We start from the raw sequence: 21326 nt of genomic DNA on the forward strand, positions 1-21326 counted from the left end.
TTACGTACTTTTCAACGAATCTAGTAAACACTCTTACTAGTAACGAGTATCTTAATAGTAACGAGTATAACTGCAGTAATATTCAATTTATACTATATTACAAGTAGCTATTTCCAAATAAACAAATATAGTAAAAGCAGTTATTAACTATCCACTTTTATTATTCTCCCATATTTGCGTTGTCTGAGATTCTTACATTTCAGGTACATAAATTTGATATTCTTGTCTATCGCCTGAGGACTCGGGAATTAACTTCGGCCACTCCCACACACATTAGCCACCCACTTAGACGCAGAGGCAGTTTCAATGTCGGCAGTGTTGTTGGCTTATCAAAGAGCAAAAAAGTAAACCGTTATTCACGACACTTTTCAGAATTTATGTGTTTGTATCTCATTAAGCGGAGCAGTAGCAACGGGTGGAGCAGTTGGTGCTTGGAGGTGGGAGGTCAACCCTAAGGTGTCCCGTGCGTAACTTTCGAAGGCAAGTAACATTGCGAGGAGGGGATGCCTTTCGAGAAGAACGTGCAATCAATGAAGCCAAACTGAAAGCTGAGTGGGGCCAGGAAAGTTGTGTGAAACATTTTCCAAAAATTATCTTTTAGCGCAAATGAGACATCCAACACATGTCCCCCCTACCCTTCCACTCTTTCGAGGCATATCACATAGATGTACACTGCTCATGTAATTTCTTGTCATTTTAATTAAATTAAATTTATTTTTTGATTAATTTTAATTTCTCTTAATTAAGTTTAACTAAATTTATTAATTAATAATTTAATCTAATTTAATTTAATTTAAATTTATTTAGTTTAGTTTAATTTAATTTAATTTGATTTAATTTAAATCAATTTAATTGAATTTAAAATTTAAATTAAATTAATTCATTTAATTTAGTTTAGTTTAGTTTAGTTTAGCTTAGTTTAATTTAATTTAATTTAATTTAATTCAATTCAATTCAATTCAATTCAATTCAATTCAATTCAATTCAATTCAATTCAATTCAATTCAATTCAATTCAATTCAATTCAATTCAATTCAATTCAATTCAATTCAATTCAATTCAATTTAATTTAATTTAATTTAATTTAATTTAATTTAATTTAATTTAGTTTAGTTTAGTTTAGTTTACTTTAAATTAATTAAATTTAATCTAATCTAATAGAATCTAATTTCATTTAATTTAATGTAATCTAATCTAATTAAATAAAATAAATAATTAAACTTAATTTAATTTAATCTAGTTTTATTTTATTTGATTTATGCAAAAAATGTATCTAGGCTTTGCTTCTAGATAAACAGTTTTCCCGAGTACCTGTAAAAGAGCTACCTTTCGCGCGCAGATCATAAAAATGAGCAAAAATGAATCCTTTGGCAATTGAAGTTTCCGGGGCGATTTTTGTCGTCATCAGCGATGGACGAAGAAGAGGAAAATGGGCAAGCGGGAGGAGGGGGCTAGGGATTTGCGTATGAAGTTGGTATCGCGATCTGGATGTCGTTGTCTCAATCCTTTGTTGCCCATAAATCAGCGAATCGCGTTCACATTTCGCACATGTTCTTGTTCCTGCGAAGTCACTTCCCTTTCCACTAATTTACCACACCGCCGAGTTAGGACGACCGTGTAGCCCATAATTCAGGTTTAATTAACTCGGCGCGCTTATTATCACATATAAGTTTACAAGGTGATATGACCGTTTTCGGGCGGCGTCGTGCCACAATTAACTCAGACTTAAGCTGGCCGAATAATTTGGATTGGCAAGCAACCGAAAAACTTGCAAGGTTTACGGCCCAGAGCTGAGAAACAGCATGATATTGATAATATTATCAGCTTTGCTATATTCCGATGCAAGTATCCATAGTTTGCAGATTCCATGGATAGATAAATTATGTTGGAGCAGCCTAAAAAGAATTCGAAGACACCTTTTGGTTTACATAATGTACTTATAGACGACGCACATTTTCACTTGTGCAATGGCGTAAATCTGGTCCTTTTTCCTCAGCCTTAGCTATAAGTTTGAACTTGAAAACTTTTTCTAAACCGCATATAGCATTGCACTGTTATATTTTCCGTTGGCTGTTGTAGCTGTTTCTATTCTTATCTATAGTATTTTCACGTTGTGCTAGTACCATGCCGTTTCTTGGGAAATATTTATAATTGAGCTTACAGCAGAAAGCCTAATTGGACACATTTTTTTTGTAGAAAATAAACTGGCCGAATAGACAGACTAATATTGAGGTGTATTGATGAAATAGGCAATTTCACAATTAATCACAATTATAAATGTTGGGAAGTGTATAAAAGAATTAAGCGGAGTAGCAAGCCCACGGAGTCCAGTTGCTCAAGACAACAAGTCTGGGGTGGAGATCAAAGGTCATCTCAAGCTTTGCATATCCAAAAAACGTAAAAGCCAAATTTTGAACGAATATGAAATGGTCCCATTGCTTAGGAGCGCCTTGTTCCACTGCGCTCACTTCGCCTTGTACCACCAGGTGAATGAATAAATACTAGAACTACTGGATGTTATCTTTTAATATACGCGGCTAGATTGAGTAGTGTTTGCACTGAAGCCCGTTACTCCAAACGTAGTGTATTTTACACACATATGTATCTTTGTTGGTGTAACTGACGGAACACCAGCCGATATGATACACCTGTCCGTCTGCCGGACATGGAAACTGCAGTACTGCCTATGTAGTGTAAGATTGTTTCGGTTGCTCTTAGCCACAAATATGCGTTTGTTGTTGGGCTGAACATAGGCTTAACCAAAATACTTACACAAATTATTCGCCACTAAAACAGCATGCTTACAGCGAAACTGGCATTGGATAGTCGCGAGAACAGACATTCCGGTTTCCAAAGTATCTGTAATATGCCAAATGAATCTCATTCAGTTCCTGCATTGCAGTCAGTCTGAATAGCTGAAAAGAACGTCCCCAGAAGCCGCCAAAAAAATGTTAAATTGGAGAGTCAAACGTACAACTGAATTTTATTATTGAACTCCTTATCCGCTCCTACTACTTGGTAACTTCCCTTTGAGCTAATTAGGAATTAAGGCTTTTAGTAGATCAAGTGCAAACTAGACTTTCTTCTGCTCGTCGTATAGAAAAAGTCGTTTAATTCTATTCTGAATGCTGCCTTTATTGCGTTTGTATAACTAAAGCGAATAATCCGAGGGGCGTGGGGGGTGTTGCAGGAAATACACGGGATGTTGCGTTGCGTGGCAGGGGAAGCGAACGGTTTTGATTAAAAATAATATCACAAAAACTGAAATACAATTCGTATACGTAGTTAGTAACTATTATTCACCATATATCATAGATATAAATAATCCCGACGCAAGAGACGGTAAAAGTGATTGTTTGGACAATATGAAATGATTCACATTCTGCATAGATTGCCCCTTCTTAGGTTTAACTCTTAGGTCAGATATTCAAAGTTCTTAGTAATTGTTGAGACTCGAACTGCTAATATACATGGGTTTTTGTATAGTTTAATATGTGTATGAATATACCATTTTAAAATTGTTTCCGTATACATGCGTTGCTGTGGCTATATATTGATGTAAATATCGGTAATCTTTAGACTTATGGAAGGAAAGTGCCATTGGCTAGTATTTACATTCAATGCATTTTTTCGTATGGGGGCTACATATGCATCGCAACCATTAATTGGTTCTATCATTGAGGTTATCATTTAAGTGTAAGGATTTACGTATACTGCGTTGCTGTTGTTTTGTTATTGCTTAGAAGAACCAATTGAGCTGGTTGGGTATCTTTCTAGATCTAAACAGTTTTGATTTTTGGCACCCTTTTCCTTTTTATTCATTGTGACAAGGAGCAGCGGTTACATACATACATACGTGTATGTAAATAAGTAATAGTTGGCTTGTTCCCTGAGTGCACTCAAGTCCGAATCCAATTGCACTCGAAAACGAAGTCCATTTTTGCCACTCACACTCACACTCGCACTCACACTCAGTAGGGGCACTCAATCTCCTGCTCTCTACACACCCACTGCGCTATGCCTATCTCTCTCGCCACCATCCAATCCCACTTTGACGCACTCGTGTCGTCGCCTTTCGTCACTCCGCCACTATGGCCGTCCCTGTCCGACTCGCTTTGATGGACAGCAGTTCGTCAAAGTGGTGGTAATTGAATTTCCAGCTGCTAGTCCTCTCTCGCTCGTGCTTCAGACAGCGACTGCCGGATTGGGAAACAATAAAGAGCAGACCAGAATTGCCGTGACGTCACGGACAGAGGGGAACAACAACTCGAGAGAGGGCAGTCTGGGGAAATTGCTGGTAAATTCAGCAAAAGTAGGGGAAATCTTAATGTGACTGTGTGTGCAGCTCCAAAGAGCAAGAGAGAGACAGTGAGAACATCTGTAACTTGGAGAAAGAGCACGAAAGAGCGAGAGCTGTGCAGATCAAAATCATGATCGGAAATCAATGCACTTTTCTAGAAATTTGCAAACGGATTGCTAAAGTTATGTTAACCGACATTGACGAACGTATTCTTGATCTTTTAGGAACTTAAACCATAATTGGTTTAAGTTATTCAGCTTAAATTATTTTGGCTTTTGATTTTATATGACTGTTAGACAGCCTGCTTCGTTAAGCAAACAATTTAAATTTAGCCTAAATCGAAAGGACATATTCTGATTATAAACTAAAGCTTACGCGTCTGCAATCTGTGACGAAATTTGTTTAATCCGTGCAAAGAAACTTTCGCTTATATTTCTTCCCAAGCTCTTTTACCAGTAGACTCTCCTGCTGTTTCCATAGGTGACGTAACTTATCTACAAGTTATTGCCCAATCTACATTGCCCAACTGCATCCACAGTTTTGCAGAATTGCGACAGCAGCTTCTGGAGTCTAGGCGTTTTTAGAGGACAGCTGTTTGGCCAGCTCCGTGTATTTGAGGAACTTAGACTGCGGACTCTCGTCGTAGGGATTGATGGTGGGCGAGGGAGGGGGCTGCGTAGATCCTGTCGCCGGACTCCTGGAAGCGGATCTCCTGGGGGAGGCCAAGGGCAGCGACTTGGGGCTCTGAACAGAGGGGGACTTGAGTCTGGGAGAGTCCTCGCCTGCGTCTTTCACGAAGTGCACCTTGGAGAGATGGTGGCGGTAGGCGCCCTTCGATCCGAAAGGGGTATCACAGTAGGAGCACTTAATGATAGACGAATCGCCGCCGGAGCCACCATTACTGGCACTCAGAACGGCCTCGTTGCAGGCCCAGCTGAAGGCCACCAGATCGCTACCGTTCGCAGAGGGTAGTGTTGCTGATGCGGTGGAGGACCCGGCGGAGGATCCGCTGCGTGGGTCGGTGGCTGGGGGATCCGTCGTCTCGCACAGTTTCTGTAGCGCAGCCAGGGGATGGGACTTCGGCTTCTGAGCGGAGACGCTACTGCTGCTGCTGCTGTTGTTGTTGTTGTTAAAGCAGTGCCCTGGAAGAAGGTTTGGTTGAGTACATTTAATAGAATTTCCAGCAGTCAGTGACGACATGTTCATAAAACGAATCAATCCCTCAATTATTACCAATTTGTTATTTAATTAATTATTTAAATATTTTCTGCCTATGACAGGGAATAACATAGTTTATTGAAAACGGACTAGTCCCTTGTTCCCAGTTAAGCCTTCGCCTATAAAACAAAAAGTTCAAGAGAATGGATTGCTTTCTCTTACCCGAGTTGATGTTGCTGCTGTTTTCCACTCCACTGAGCTGATCGAACATGGAGTTCAAGGCCAGTAGACTGCCATTATCTGGGGGAGATCTTTCGGTCTGCAGAGCGGGAGACTCGCCTACCGACTGAGGACTCTCCCGACTCCCTTCCATGCTGAACTCCTTCTTCACTTGGATCTGCTGCCGGGGGCTGCAGCCCTCTGGATCGCCACTCGCCGAAGGTTCCGCCTCAGGTGGCTCAGCTTTGATAGTGGGCGGTGGTGGAGGAGGCGGAGCAGGAGTATCTGGAGTTCTGCGGGGGGTGGCCTGCTGCCTGTCGGGGGTGTAGGATGACTCCACCCTACTGGCCGAGCTCGATTCGCTGGCACTGCGATCTCGCGAGGCGAAGGAGGATCGGAGCAGGTGCATCGCCTGGGCATCCATAAGAGGCTTGGTGTAGTCACTGCTGTCCTCTATTCCCAGGCGCTTTAGGATGCTGGCTCCCAGCGGGGTTCCAGCTTCGGAATAGCCACCAAATGTCATGGTTCTGCTCGTTCTCGATTCGAAGCTCTTCTCTATGAGTTGCTCCAGTGCATTTAGGACTGATGGTGGTTTCTCTCCGCCTAGTCCTAAGCTGGGACTTGGCAGACGCTCTACTCCCGCGTTAGATCGACGGGGAGGGATGGGAATACTCTCGCCCAGGCACTTTCGAATGTGCTCGACGAACAACGCAGTTTCAATCTTACTGCCACACTTTTCACAGGTAATTTTGGTGGCAGCAGCAAAGTCCCTCAGGGGCTTTAGCGCCGAGTCCAGACTGCAATTCGAGCCGGAACGCTCGAGTTCAAGGAGCTTCCTCACCGGCAAGGACTTCTTGCGTTTCTCGTTGCGATTTTGCCTAGCTCTTTTCGGATTGCCCGAGCCGGCAGCTGGTGGAGAAGCAGACGGATCCGGTGACTCCTTGTAGTGAGATTTTTGGGCCATGTGGCTGCTCAACTCCTTTAGGCTACCGAAGGCCTGATCACAAACTTTACACGTGAGCACGGCACTCACTGATGGAGCTGTGCCACTCGGCGAAGGGGGAGCAGCTGCGGATGCAGACGGAACTCCGGGGTTTGCCGGCCTTTCCCGTTCATCGCCCGACTTCCAGGAAATGATTTGCTCCTGCGAGATGATATTCGTGTAGTGCTGCGTCTCCTGCATGTGGCTGGTCATCTCGGCCAGAGACCGGAAGCTTTGTCCACACCACATGCACTTAAGTATCTGGCGGGTTTGCTCTGCGCCCTTTCCGAGCCAAACATCCTGGCCCCTCACCAATTTCCTGGGAAGGGGCATAGTTTCCTTAATAAGCATATTTAACTCTGATTTCGAGGAGTTTGAAGAGCTGGAGGTCGAGCTGCTGCTGCTGGAACAGGCCGAGTTGGAGGCTGAAGTGGCCAACCTGGTGGGAGGAGCAGCAGTCGGAGTACCGACTCCTCCGGTTGGCAACGGCGAAGGTATCTGCACACCGCAGTGCTGAGTCTCCTTCATGTGGGCAGTTAAGTTAGCCAGAGTTGAAAAGCTTTGCTTGCACCACACACACTTAAACACATCCTTAGCGGTATCAGCACCTTTGTTCAGCCAATGAGACTGCCAGGCGCTGTGCCGTCCACCGGAGTTGGACCCAGTTGGACCGCCTGCCCCAGGGACTCCGGGTCCCAAGGAAGATGTAGCGCCTGAGCTTCGGGCAACTGCTGGTGTCGTTTCCAGTCGACTCATTTCACTCATCTTCTCTAGCGCTTTGCTGGCCTCACTGGGTGCCAACTTGGAATATCCCAATCCCCCCGTCTTGGCGGCCACAGCCGCCAGGTATGGGTTGATGGACGGCATCCAGCCGCCAGGTGGTAGAGGTGACTTGTAATCTCCGGATATACTTCTTGGTATCTTCCTGGCAGGCGGAGAGTCCGATTCCTGCCTTTTCCCTGTGCTTACAGATAGATCTAAGGGACCATTATCGCACTGGACATCTTGCTCGGGCTCTTGGTCCTGTTCCTGATCCTGTTCCTGATCCTGATCCTCTTCCTGACCCTCGTCCCCGTCGCTCGTGGGCCGCTTTCTGCTAAAATCCAGGGCCGGTGACTCCCCTTCCACTTCCTCCGCCGCCTGCTGCGTTGCTTGTTGGACCAGGGAAGCCGCTGCCGCCAAAGGATTCGTTAGCAGAAGGTGATTTTGTTGGGCAGCGGCTAGGTAAGCAGCCATGGCGGCGGATTGGGGCGGGAGCAGGGCAACTGCAGCTGCAGGAGGAAGGGTCGCCGTCAGGGGAAGTCCCACCGAGTTCGGGGAGGTGGCCGTGCCCGTTTGCATGAGAGTGGGCGTGGCAGCTGGAGTCAGGCGATCGTTAGCCGAACAATGCGACTCAGTCGATGGGCATCGGACGTCTCCCGTGCCCACTACCGCTCCAGCTGAGGTGTTGGACTCCCGGGACTGGCATCGCGGACTAGTAAGCTCACTGAAATAAAAATCCGAAGGTGATGCGAGTTAGGATCGGGCACGGTATACGAGTATTTGTTATATGTATCAAGAAGTCGTTCTCGTAGCTCTTAAAAGGTCGGTTATGAAAACAGCACCAGTGCTACTGCCAATATGGGAGCTATCTGCGACTTGCAAACAAGCACTCCACTCTAGAGCGGAACATCTATGTATATTCTATTAACTATTTTATTATTTCTTGATATGCCAAGAGGCAGACACGCCGCATTCAACACGCTGAGAAAAAGAAACTTTCAATACTCGAGGAAAAGGGGTTTGTAATTTCCCAACACAAGCCGTGCAAGAAGAAGCGCGTTTCACACTAATTGACCGGCAAGATGCTGCAATCATAACAAACTTTTAAGCATGGAACACAAGCCCGAAAAAAAAGCCCGCAGTCTGGATTGTTTCAGCAAGCAACTTCACGCAGATGGTGTATTTCTCGCTGCTTTTCAACGACGCAATCGAAATGGAGCACCGCTCCTCTGGTGGACCTCCTCGGAAAACCCCGTATGGAATCGCGATTGGCTGGGAACATCAAATCGGAGGAACCGCTCACCTTGCACTCAGCGCCTGGCGATAGATTTCCAGCATGACGGCCTCGTGCAGCATCATTTTGGGGAATACTGGGAACTGGGGCTCGCTCTCCAATGGTTTGATTAGTGGGCTGCCTGGAGATACTTTCGTCTTCCGTCCGCCTGGTCATCGATGGCGGCGGACTCGTTCTGATTTTATTTTCGTTCACTGAATAAATTCCTCGGCGAGCATACGTGTGTTTGTGCGACAGTTTCGTGTTGAACTTCTATCAAAAACACACACGTCAAATAAATCAAATGTCACAATGGCTCGTGGGGCAAGGAGGGGCGGGCGGGGACTGAGAAGCGGAGGACCACGACGATTCGATGACGAACGGATGTATGTGAGCGTGCGTTTGTGGGTTGCAGACGTATTTTATTGCTGTTGCGGTCAAACTGCCGCCAATTTCACTTCCTTCAGCTTCCTCTTCTCACTTCGCACACACAACAGCTGTGCGTGTGCCGTGGCTGCTCGGCAGTGCTATTAATTTAGTGATTTATTGATGGCTCGTCACGATTACTGCGCTTATTTATTCACATTCGCCTACACTTGCATTTTCGAGGTCTGTTGATTAACGGAATTCCGTGAACACTATTCCCTGCACTCGCAATTTAGTCGCAGGTCGAGCGATGTACCGTTACTGCTGCACCACCCACCGTTCAAAGGCGACATGTTTTCAAACTTGCCGCTGAGAAAGCCGTTAGATGAGTCTCCAGCTCGGCCGAAGTCGAAACTAAAACATTCGACTGAAATATCTTTTTGACAATCGGAACGTTGAGAGCTGACAGCGGGCAGCGGCTGAGAGCGAGAGCGAGAGCGGCAGAGGCAGCGGCAGCGGCAGAGCGCGAGCGAGCAGCCCAACTGAGTTGAACGAGAGAAAGAGACAGTTCCCCCATAAAAATTATATATAAAAGAGAGGATGTGAGATGGGACGAGAGTGGAGCTCGCTCTCACGTTCCAACCGACGCCTGCGCATCTTTGTCGTGCACCTTTGTTTTGATTTATAGCGGCGGCTCTCGCTCACCTCCGCTGCACTCTGAGAGCAGCGGATTGCAGGCTTGCAGGATTGCAGGGAGAGCGAGCGAGAGACAGCGGTGTGTGACAGGTGTTCCCATGTATAACCCATGTGTGAGTGCTAGTGGCCCCCGCATTTGTGCATGTATTGCAGCTGGTCAAATGCTGACTGCTCTGCCGGCGTTGACGCCGCTGCCGCTTAAATCAAGGTTATTTATTGAAATTGAAAATGAAGCAATGCGTTGCGGAGAAGGGCGAGAGGGAGGGGAGAGAGAGAGAGAGAGAGAGAGAGAGAGAGAGAGAGAGAGGAAGAGAGAGAGAGAGAGGTTTGTTAAAGTTAAAGAGTTTCCATTTATTTCCAGCACTTGAAAAGCATTCATTTTTTCACTGTTTTTTCCTAGAACGGTTTGGTTGCCTCTACCGTCGTATGACAATCTCCTGCTGGCTTGGTCACTTGGGGAACAATTGTTGCATGCATATCGCAAAAGGATACCTGCAAGCTCAGTGGGTAGGTGGGAAATGGATTCACTTCGGTCTCTGAAATCCTGAGTTCTGCATCTTGGTCCCGCCTTTTAAGTTGTTCCCGTTTTTCCTACACTGTTATTATTTTCCAATACTTGTGCGCAGACGACCATTACGCATCTTTATTAGTTTTGCAGTACGTCTTTGGTGTATCACACTGGTCAAAGGATAGGAGCGAATAAGAGCGACAGAGCCTCTTACAGATTTCATTCATGTCAATTTGAGTTCCCATTCCATTGGTGTTACTAGAATCACAATTATTTAAAATTAAAATTAAGAAGTTAGCAGTAGATTGCCTGTTTTCGAGATTGCAGGCCAGCTTAGCCTGGCGTCGGCCTAATAAGCTGCACAAAACTTTTTATAAAATGGTCTGATTAAACAGTTTGTGGCATGTATGTGTGTACATATATCTAATATTAAATATAAATATAAATAAATATGTACATAACGTCAAATAAAATAGGTGTGCTGCATTCGCAAAAGAGAATATCGCTCTTAAACAAGAACATTTTCTATAATTTGAAATATAACCTAGACACTAAGTTAACGCACCGTAAGAAAAATATGTCTTCATAAGTTTAGGATGATTTTGTAAAATTTCGTCCTATTTTTTTCGTTGGCATCTTAAATCAAGGCTGCTTTATAAATCGCTGTCAATTTGGCACTGAAACTTTCTAAATGCACAAACAATTTTTCCTTAACCTTACGACGATCGTATTTTACAAGTTTTAAGCAATTTAGGCATCAAATATTCTTAACTTGTTTGTTAAATTTTCTTTTATTAGTAACCAATAAAGTGATCCATTCCCAATTCAACAACTTTTAGCCAAAATCAAAGAAATTGTTCTTAAATCGTCAAAAAAAATTATTAATTGTAGCCTTAAAAACATTTCTCTTTTCTAAAAAATGAGTATATATTTAGAAATTATTTTCTGACAAGTAACAAGTTAACTTTAAAATAGCAATTACCCTAACCTAAAATTATACTCAGCCTTAATAATAGAAATAGTAAACATGTATTCAAAATATACATAAATATTTTCTTAAAAACTTATATATTCCTAAAAATTGTCTGGCATTTAAAAGAACAAGATAGAATGCTATAGTCGAGTTCCCCGATTATCAGATACTTGTTACTCAGCTAGTGAAAGTGCGCCCGAGAAATTTAATCATTTTTTGGAAGATCGGTAAAAACTGCAAAAAAATATTAAAAAATGTAAAAGTTTTCAAAAGTGTGGGCGTGACTTTGTTGGCTGTAGAAGTGGCCGTGGCAAAATTTTTCTTGGCAAACTTAAAGAAATTTACAAAATATATAAAAAAAACGAAAAAATATCAGCATTTTTCAAAAGTGTTTTGTGAACATTCTATCTTCCGTAGTTCCTGAGATCGACCCGTTCATACGGACAGACTATAATATGTACATATATACTTTATATGTTCGGAGGGGATTCCTTCTGCCTGTTACGTACTTTTTAACGATTCTAGAATACCCCTATACTCTACGAGTAACGGGTATAACAATTTTGGAACAATATTATATACAATTTGGGAACCACGAACTTTATTTTCAACAAAAACAAATTACCTAAAATGAATGTACACATGGAGCCCAAACTTTTATTTAATTATCATTGAATCGGTATAATATATAGATAATAATATAATAAATTTATACATCTGCAAGTGTTTTTTTATATTTTATTAAGTTTTCTTATTTTTAAAACCTTAACAGTTAGCTGTTAAGATTAAGATTAAGATTGTTTGAGATTAGTGTTGGAAAATACGGTTAATTTTGTTAAAGTGCAAAAGCTGAGTGAAAGCTGCCATGTTCTTTTGTTTGTCCCTATGTTGTTTTGTTTGTAAGTATATCAAAATGTACATATGTAGGCACAATTTTTAAAAATAGTTACATTTTATTTCTCTATATTCCTCAAAGCAACCAAGTGCTAGTTCCAGCCTAGGGCTGAGTGTGCAATTAAAAGGTATCCCGAACCAATTACCATGGTCACCAGCATTAGTGGAAATCCAATGGCGAAAAAGTGCCAAAAGGTTATCTTATAGCCGTGCTGTAGGGCGATCAGCGCAATGATCTCATTAGAAACGGCCCCAAATAAAGACCCATTTCCCCCAAAACAGGCTCCAAAAGTCAAGGCCCAAAACATTGGGGGCAGTGGGATGTCATCGTTGCTGGCCATCTGCAAGCTGAACTTTAGCATAAAGATTGTAACTGCGGCGTTGTCGATGAAGATTGTAAGTAGGGCGGTGGTCCAAAGAAGCACCATGGTGGTTACCGCAATCTGGTTCTGTGGCTCCAAGCTTGTAAGAAGTCGAACCGTTCTCTTCCCGAGCCACTCAAAGAATCCCAACTGATCCACGGCCTCAGACAAAACAAAGAGGGCTGCTATGAAAAGGAGGATTGTCCACTGGATTATGCCGAGTATGGCGTTCAGGTCGTTCTTGTCGTCCAGGATAATGAGCAAGAAGGCGGCTAGCAAAGTTACCCAACCCAAGGAGGCCCCGTTTGCCACATTGGGTATCGAGTGGAGGATCATGCAGAGGAATGCAAAGATAAGGGCTATGCAGCATTTCGCCAGAAGCGGCTTATCGCGAATGGGACTGCTGGCCTCCAAGTCAGCCAAGGTTTCTGGATAGTCTTCCACTGGCTTCAGCCAATACTTGCTTGGCAAGCTACCCTTGAGGAGAGCTATGCGTTCTTGGGTTTCCTGGTTGGGCGGTGGTTTTCCTCTGGCTCTCTCCTGCATGAGGTCCAACTGATTTTGATCAAGGACAAATATGCTTTTTCTGTGGGTCACGTATACTATGCCAAAGACCACGAACATCGCGGCCAGCACTCCGGGCATCATGTGTATTATAAAGTTGACAAAGTCAACTCCTTCTGCAACCGCCACCGGATTTGTCGTTACGATCGCATTCGGTGGATTTCCCAGAGGCGTTAATGCACCGCCAATATCTGCGAATATAGCCATTACGACCAGCACGTAGCTTGTCCGCAAGGACATCTCTTCGCAAAGACGGATAGTTATTGGGGTAAGTGACAAAGCCATGATATCGCTGTTCAGGAAAGCTGACAACAAGGCGGTCAGCATGCTCAGGAAAAAAATGAATGGCCACGGGCGACCCCTGGATATCCTGTACGTCCAAACGACCAGGAAATCGAAGACGCCAGTTGTCGCCATAATATCCACAATGGTCATGAGTCCGAAGAGCAACATCAGAGGCTCGAAGTTAACAAATGATATTATCGCCTCCATGTCGGGCCGGTGCTCCAGGATAGCGAGAATCGCAATAGCTGTGGTAGCTATGATGAGTGCAGCAAAGGTGTGGTCTATTACGTCGAAAATGATCAGCATATAGAGTCCAAGTATCAAGAATCCTGAATAAACCAGGCAAATATCGGTGACCAGCGGATTTGTGTCCATAACAACGTGCAGGGATACCGGAGAATCCCGCTTACTCTCCAGCGAGATCACTACTTGAGTATCTGCCCCTTCCGTTTCCTTGACCATAAAGTTTTTTGACACTTTCGCGTATGTCTTGTCATCACTGCTTATGCCAATATTCCACATATCCGTCCGACGATAAGTCACATTTAAGTCGGAGCTACGCCATTCCACACGCACTCCCACGCCGTTAGCTCTATTACTCTCCTCCTCGCTCGTGGGATACCCAAGTACCGATCCTAGTAGTGTAATTTTGAGCCCATTGTTAGACAGCGCAACCTTCGTTATGGCCGTTTTATTGGGCATCACGGTGATCATAGTGCTTCGTGGCGTATGCTCGGTTGCAAAAACAAACACTATGAACGCACAGCCCAACCACAGCAGCAACAGGATGCACATCTTGACAATATGAATTATTTTTACATGGCGGCCAGAAGGACGTTGTCCGTCATCTAGTCGTCGGATACTCGATCTCGGTTGGCGTATGTTGGGCCACGCCTGCAAGGGGCTGCCGTCTAAACGTCCTGAGCCTATGACCAAAATATCACTTTGAATTTTCATTTGAATTATAAATGGAAAACGACTGAGTTCTGGTTGTTTCGATTTTAAGTTCAAATCAGCTGGTGTAGGAAGACTTAGGTGGCACACTATTCGAAAAAGTCAGGTCTAGTTTTGTGCTAAAAAGTTAGTAATGATGTAATTGTAATGAAAAGTAATGATAGAAATAATAGTAATGAAAATGTATGAGCGGCGGAGAGTCAAAATTTTATATAATAGGACGAAGTATATTATATTCAGAACATGATTCTCTGTAGGGGTCAGGGAACTACAGATCTACAATGATTTTAAATTTTAAATTATCAACTCACCACGAATAAGAGTGCAAAAAAAGACTGTTCTCAGCATCGTTTACCAAAGACACTAGAATAATTATTCTAATATTCTACGGTAGACTAGGGGTGGTAAGTTAATAAACATTAGTCTACTGGAATAAGGAGGTAATATAAGGGTTGCATCCCAATTTAGGCGCCGTTAGGCAAACAGTAAGAATTGTTATTGTATGCAACAGGAAGAAGAAAGCGTATATTGTATATATTATATATTCTTGATCAGGATGAATAGCCGACTCGGTCTGGCCGTCTCCGTCTGTTCGTCTGTATGAACGACTGGATCTCGGGAAATATAACAGCTAGAAAGCTAAGACGCAGCGCAACTTTATTTTCAAGTGTTGCACGCTCACTTTACCGCCCACAAGCCGCCCAAAACGTTACGCCCTGTCACGCCCACACTTTTGAAAGATTATTTAATTTATCACTCATTGCTTTTCCCAATTTTAATTTCGCTTCCACTAGCTGAGTTACGTTTATCTGATAGTCGGGAAACTTGACAATAGCGTTCTCTTTTGTTTAACTTTTACTTTTTTTCTCAAAAAGTAACCACCTGTTGTTTCGTCTCCTTTTAATTGATTTTCCACAATCAAATTTTTGATTTAGACAACCACAGCAGATTTTCATTTCTTCCTGTATACACTTATATAGTAGTTGCCTTCGCAGACTCTCCTTGGGGACTTCGTTACTACGTGGACTGCCATCCACAGCGATTAAAACGGCTTATGGTCGAGGATTCTTGTGCATTAATTGCCTAGTAAGTGTCCGACTTCTCCGCCAACTAAAAAATGTAGTAGAACAATGTTTACCAAATTAACAAGGAAATTATATATTTTCGAAAACTGGAGTATACGAAATTAGAACACCTGCTGATCAGAAAACTAGCTTCCTTTCTTGTATTGAATAAAGCAATTTTAGAGTGGTTTATTATATATAAAGAGATACATTGCTGGTAAGAATTTAACCAAAGTAGGATATAATGTCTTTGCATCACACTATACTTTTTAATAATAAATGACTTCTTTAAGTATGCCAGCTCGCACCGCAAGCCTTTATCGATGAGTTAAATATACAAATGTACGATCAACATAGAAGTCAATTATGAAATACAATAAAAAACAATATTGATTTGGTAGAAACCAATTCTAAATACAGAATAAAGGAATAATTCGTTCTTTATCTTTGTTCACTTTTTGTCATGGCTCGGGGTGGAATAAGTTTATTACACCTGTTAAACGTAGAGTAAAATCTCCCGGTTTATATTGTAGCCCAATAAATAAAATGTAAAATACCAACGCTCTTTCAGATGCGACTCACATTCAGTTTTTTTATTTTCACTGAGCATGGTATTCGCAGAGCGTTCAAAAGCCAGGTCCTACCTACATAGGAATGACCGGCCGTCAATCAGGTTTGTGCAATGCAACCTGTGGAAGCTGCCAATTCCCTGCCGCAAATGTCATGTAACGCGCCTCTTTTTCTATTGCAGCAGAAACAGTTTTGAAGCCTGCAAAAACGGCCGGCATTGTTTTTGTTGTTTAGGCAGTGGTTAACGTCACAAAACGAATTGACACACGATTTTTTATCACACATTGCACCTTCCGCGAAACTCCACCCAAAACCTTTCAGACCCCCACACACATCGTGTCCATCTGTCAAAAAATACAGATTGAAAAAAATACCGACACATTTTTCGCGGTGACAGATGCGGCCAGACGACAATTCCAAAGGCAGTTGCGTTTCCAGAATGACATTATATTGCAGGCAGTCCTTTCCCTAAACAACATGTGATCGTCAACGTGTAAGAGTAAAAAGAGATGCGCTTTATATGTTAAGGTGGACACAGCTACATTGATTCATTTAGCATGCAGATTCATTTAGTGTCAATTGAAAAATCGAAAAAAACAAGAGCTTGAGTGGCAAATACCTGAAAACACGGTATACGGTATATGTTTCGGGTGGACTCAAAAGTTGTATGGAATCTAGCAGCGTTACTTAAGATATGTGCGCTGGCAATTTTTTTGTGTTGTTCCTGGAGATTTTAATTAATTAACATTGACTTTGTTACAGTTGGAAACCTTAAGCTGTAAACAACGTATTCTTGAAATACAATGGTACAAAGGGTATGAAAAGGAGTCCGTATATTTTTACTGCACCTGTCGTTGCAAACGGTATAATTTTTTTTGTTTTATGGGTGCTCATCTTAAGGTTTGCTACGGTTTAAAACCATTTGATTTTAAAAAGTTTTTACTATCTGCTTTATTTTAGAAACTTGAGACTAAATTGTATATAATGTCTGTTACATTCTATCCAGAAATAAGATTATTTTGGTTAACACATTGGCATTCAGTGTGTATGAAAACAATATTGGTAAGGTGCAGTTGTAAAATTTTAATGATTTTAATTTAATTTACGCAGTTGTACGCTGTAAGTTGAATTGGAAGATGTTTGTAGTTAGCTATAAGTGCTTTCCACACTTGTTTTAATGTCGATCCACTCACTTTGACAAAGTTCAGCGAACCAGTAGCACGAAACAAGTTCATAGAATGAATGCGAAATCCTGAATCCTTTAGGATGAGCAATTTTTATTTTTATTTTTATTTTTTATTAAAAATATTTGCCTCCCAACTGTCATCAAACAAGACAAAGTCTCAGATAAAACAAGAGAGAATGCTACAGTCGAGTTCTGCGAGTAACGGGTATAAATATCATTCATCTGGATAGGCATTTTCAAAACAATCGAAACAAATAGAAACGAAGCGAGGCAAATAGCGCAAAGAAAGCAAAGCAGGACTTGAAATGCATTTTTATATGCTGTAGCTGAAAAACTGAAAAACTCACAGGGCCATCAATAACAAAGGACATTAATAGTGACTCAAATTAGTTACTCAAAGACCTGATAAGCATGAAATCATAAACACACTACCGCTTCTGGGATGCGATACATAGCCGATAGCGACTCAATTGCTACTGTCGAAAACAATGAAGGGCGCACTCCAAGGGGAGAAAGTTTATTTTCGCATGCTTTAGAAGGCTTTGAAATTCAAATGGCGGCGAGGGTGAGGAAGTGGGTGTGGACCATGACGAGCCCAAAACACCAAACACTAAACACTAAACTCCGATGCCGAATGAATGAGTGTCAAGTGTGATATATCACCGCAAAAACAAGACCATAAGCATGAGTGATAAACGCTGTTGAGCTTGGTTAGCGTACTGCAACGCACAACCAAACACCCGCTCCCCACACACACTGTCACAAACAGCACATCAGCGCACACATACATCCGTACGTCCGCATGCAGTCATAGACATGTCAACATGTTGATGATGGTAACTAACTGGAGCAAGAGCCACCACGAGAATGCTGGCCAGGAGTGGGAGGGACTGGAGGGCTACGGGAAGGACGTGCAGACGGAGCCGGGACTCGGATTCGGTTGGGATTGGGACTGGGACTGGGACTGGGACTGGGATTGGGTAGGCACTGAAACTGGTGCTCCAGGCCCAAGCTGGGTCTAGGCGCGATAAAGCGATGAGGACAAGAGCTACTGGCGGCGGGGGAACAAACGTGTGGATCCAAAAACATCCTGCCAGCCGCACATTGAAACCAACATGGCTTGCCATCAAGCAGAAGCACCTCCTATAGAATGCAAGATATCCTAAAATCTGCTCCCAACTTATATCGTGGCCTGAAGTGCTGTTTTTGCAACAGAGTGTGCAACAATGTTTCGCTTAAAATATGTATGTTTATTTATATACATAAGTATGCCTAAATACATAATGATAATGGTGTTTCAGAACTTTCGGAACTCAGGATACAGTGTCCACCGAATGCTTTCTACAACATACTGCGGCAATCACATGTGATGAACTGCAAAATGTCACAGGACTGCGAGTGGAATGGGGATCGGATCGGGATATGGGTTCCGGAACAGAGGAACGCGCCGAGGTCGCTGTGCGATGATGCTCCATGTTGCCTTCACCATGTTGTTGCTGCTGTAACTGGAGCTGGTGGAGCTGGTGTTTCGGCAAAAAGGCGACAAGGTGGCAAGGCGGCAGGCGGCAGGCGGCAAGGCGTTTAAGCCGAAAACAAAAACTGCCAACTAGGAATTCATTGGCCAAAAACAATGCAATTAATTTCACTTACCCGTCACCGTTATGCTGCCGGTCCGTCCGTGAGTGATGATGATGCTGCTGTTGTGTCGGCTGTCCACAGTGGAGTACTGCTGTCGCGCTCCTTGCTGTTCCTGTTGCTGTTGCTGTTGCTGCTGCTGCTGCTGTTGTGGCTGCTGTTCTTGTTGCCTCGACGGACCATCCAAATCCAGTGCAGACTTTATACACTCGTCCAAGTTGTAGTGCCAGGCGGAAGTGTCAACGAGGCGAGGGTTTTTACCAAGGGTGATGAATTTCATAGTTGTTGATTTTATGATTGCCGTTTCTACTCGTTTTAAATGGCTCCCAGTGATGCCAGGATTTTCCTTCACATCTCCAATCAATTTTATCAGTAGGAGTATGTAAACTGCTGTTCCACGTGGGTTCATCGAAAAGTACAATAGTCACGCTAATTTTGACACCACGTCAATTGCGGCTTGAAAAAAGTGTTTATCCTTGCTCCATTCGCCATTATGGTAACTTCGTATTGAAGGAGACGTACTAGAAATGACTTTTGGCCATTTGTTTATTCAAATGAATGACTTTTTCTTGTTTCAATTCTGACTTTATTCCCTAGATAATTGCCATCACTGCTGGCGCGCTTTATTTTGAGGACGTCTCTCACATATCCCCCAACTTTTTGCAATTGTGAATTTCAAGCGTAGTGCCCCATGTTGTTGCCGTTTCCATCCTGGCCGCCATCAGCATCAGTTTTTGCTTTCTTTTCAGCTTGTACTTGTTTGCCGTTTAGCTGAAGAGCCGCATTATGGCTGAGGAACATTGGGAACATTGTCACATCGTGAATCCTTCAACGCCGCTCGTTGACACCCATCTGACGATCTGGCCAGCTATTCTGTCCCCACTTGGTGGTGCCGGGCAAGTATAAGCCATTACCATTGTGGTTCCTGACCGTTGGAATCCGATTCTGACCGTGTCGAGCGACCACAATGTCACCACCATTTGAAATCAATGTCCGTGCTCAGGTGGTTACACCTTGGCGGACTCCAAACTTCTGTCATTTGACTTGTTACGTCATTGAAGAGGAATTTATAGAATGGTGCAATTGTATGTTTGTACTAAAACTGGTTCGTCACTAAACAGGGTCATTAAAGACTGAGGTTAGATAAAAAGAATATTGGATCTATTTGGTACTCTTCTTGAGTTATTTAACACGATGTCGTGATCTATTTAGAGTTGCTGCGGTTTTCACTTTATTAACACGATCCCACCAAGTTGCAACTGCAGGCCCTTCAGGGACAACACAAAAACTCGACAAATGACATGCTCGACTCAGAGTTATTTCTTCAATTACGGTTCTACGCAGGCGCACCAGCTCTGCATCTTCCACGGCTACTGGCTGTCCACTTTTGTCCGCCGTTGACATTGACATAGTGCGTGGACACGAGACCACTACAGCCCAACAGGGTTAGCCTCCGGTACGAATCAAATCAAGCCCCTTTGTCAGTTATTAATGGTGCGCATTTTGCGCCCTTATGGCTAATTCAAAAGTTGGCAGATGTTCGTAATTTATTCGCGCCTCTCGGGTATCTCTTTCCCTTACACAGGAATAAAACCTGGGCATGGCCCAGTACTGGCTCCATTGCTGCTCCATAACTGATCCGCGGTAGCACATATTGTTCAAAGAAAAAAAGCGATAGTCCCCGACTATCAAATACTCGTTGCTCAGCTAGTTGGAGGGCGACTTTCTGGTCCACATTCTTTTTGGTATATCGACAGAAATTCGCAAAAAAATGTATATCAAAAAAAAAAAAAAAAATAAACAAATTTCAAACCAAATTTCAAATCTGTGGGCAAAAATACCAAAACATTTTCATAAAGTGCAACATAAAGGCAACATTTGGAAGCAAACTTGCGTTGCGTCTGACCAAAGACACTAGAATAATTCTACATGCTTGATCTCAAGTTTCTAGCTTTTATAGTTCCTCAGATCGAGCCGTTTATACGGACGGACAGACGGACATGGCCAGATCGAGTCGGTTATTGACCCCGTGCTAGAATATACATATATACTTTATATAGTCGGAAACGCTTCCTTCTGCCTGTTACATACTTTTCAACGAATCTAGTATACCCTTTTTCTCTCGAGTAACGGGTATAATAATTCATGGAGACGTTTGAGAGGGTCTTTAATGGTGTAGCCGGTACGCGAAATAAATCATATAATTATCATATAATTAGATCATTTTGACTAACTAGACATCAGAAATCCTGATTCGTGATTTAGCTAATGTTGTTTACTTTAGGCAGGTTCGTTTAGCAAATACAATAAATATTTGTAGTGAAGGTTTTGAATTCTCTTTACATTCTTCAGTTACGAGGATATAAGTTGTATCCTATAGACAGCGACACTGTTGCTTTCGCTTCGGAAATAAAATAAAAATAAAAAACGGTGTAATGTATTATGTATTATAATGTATTATAACGGAAAAGCATTGGTTAGGATACTTTTAGTTAGATCCCCAAAGTGAAACTGCTTTTACAAATGCACTATTGTTATTATCATGGCTTTTATCAGTGACAGCAGCGCGGGCACC

General features: G+C 42.8%; 2 protein-coding genes across 2 annotated transcripts; both read right to left on the minus strand.

Moving 5' to 3' along the window:
• Nucleotides 1-3114: 3114 nt before the first annotated feature.
• On the minus strand, nucleotides 3115-8812 carry LOC6548592 (protein tiptop). Its single transcript, XM_001973920.3, has 3 exons — nucleotides 8725-8812; nucleotides 5681-8145; nucleotides 3115-5442 (listed from the first exon to the last, which is right to left on the minus strand). The coding sequence occupies exons 1-3, from the start codon at nucleotides 8778-8780 to the stop codon at nucleotides 4871-4873; spliced, it is 3093 nt and encodes a 1030-aa protein (XP_001973956.1). The 5' UTR covers nucleotides 8781-8812; the 3' UTR covers nucleotides 3115-4870.
• Nucleotides 8813-12176: 3364 nt separating this feature from the next.
• LOC6548593 (P protein) lies at nucleotides 12177-14307 on the minus strand. The gene has a single exon (XM_001973921.3). It carries the CDS (start codon nucleotides 14297-14299, stop codon nucleotides 12224-12226), a length of 2076 nt encoding a protein of 691 aa, XP_001973957.3. The 5' UTR covers nucleotides 14300-14307; the 3' UTR covers nucleotides 12177-12223.
• Nucleotides 14308-21326: the final 7019 nt, after the last annotated feature.

This window comes from Drosophila erecta, unplaced genomic scaffold (genome assembly GCF_003286155.1).
Source record: "Drosophila erecta strain 14021-0224.00,06,07 unplaced genomic scaffold, DereRS2 tig00000975-arrow-arrow-pilon, whole genome shotgun sequence".
NCBI classification, from domain to species: Eukaryota; Metazoa; Arthropoda; class Insecta; order Diptera; family Drosophilidae; genus Drosophila; species Drosophila erecta.

What these genes read in the sequence shown, in the direction of transcription:
- LOC6548592 (XM_001973920.3), bottom strand. Translation starts at nt 8,780, where the DNA reads ATGATGCTGCACGAGGCCGTCATGCTGGAAATCTATCGCCAGGCGCTG. An exon ending in CGCCAGGCGCTGAGTGCAAG is followed by an intron (nt 8,146 to 8,724) that starts GTGAGCGGTTCC and finishes TTTTTATTTCAG; the next exon opens with TGAGCTTACTAGTCCGCGAT. An exon ending in CAGCAGCAACATCAACTCGG is followed by an intron (nt 5,443 to 5,680) that starts GTAAGAGAAAGC and finishes ACCTTCTTCCAG; the next exon opens with GGCACTGCTTTAACAACAAC.
- LOC6548593 (XM_001973921.3), bottom strand. Translation starts at nt 14,299, where the DNA reads ATGAAAATTCAAAGTGATATTTTGGTCATAGGCTCAGGACGTTTAGAC.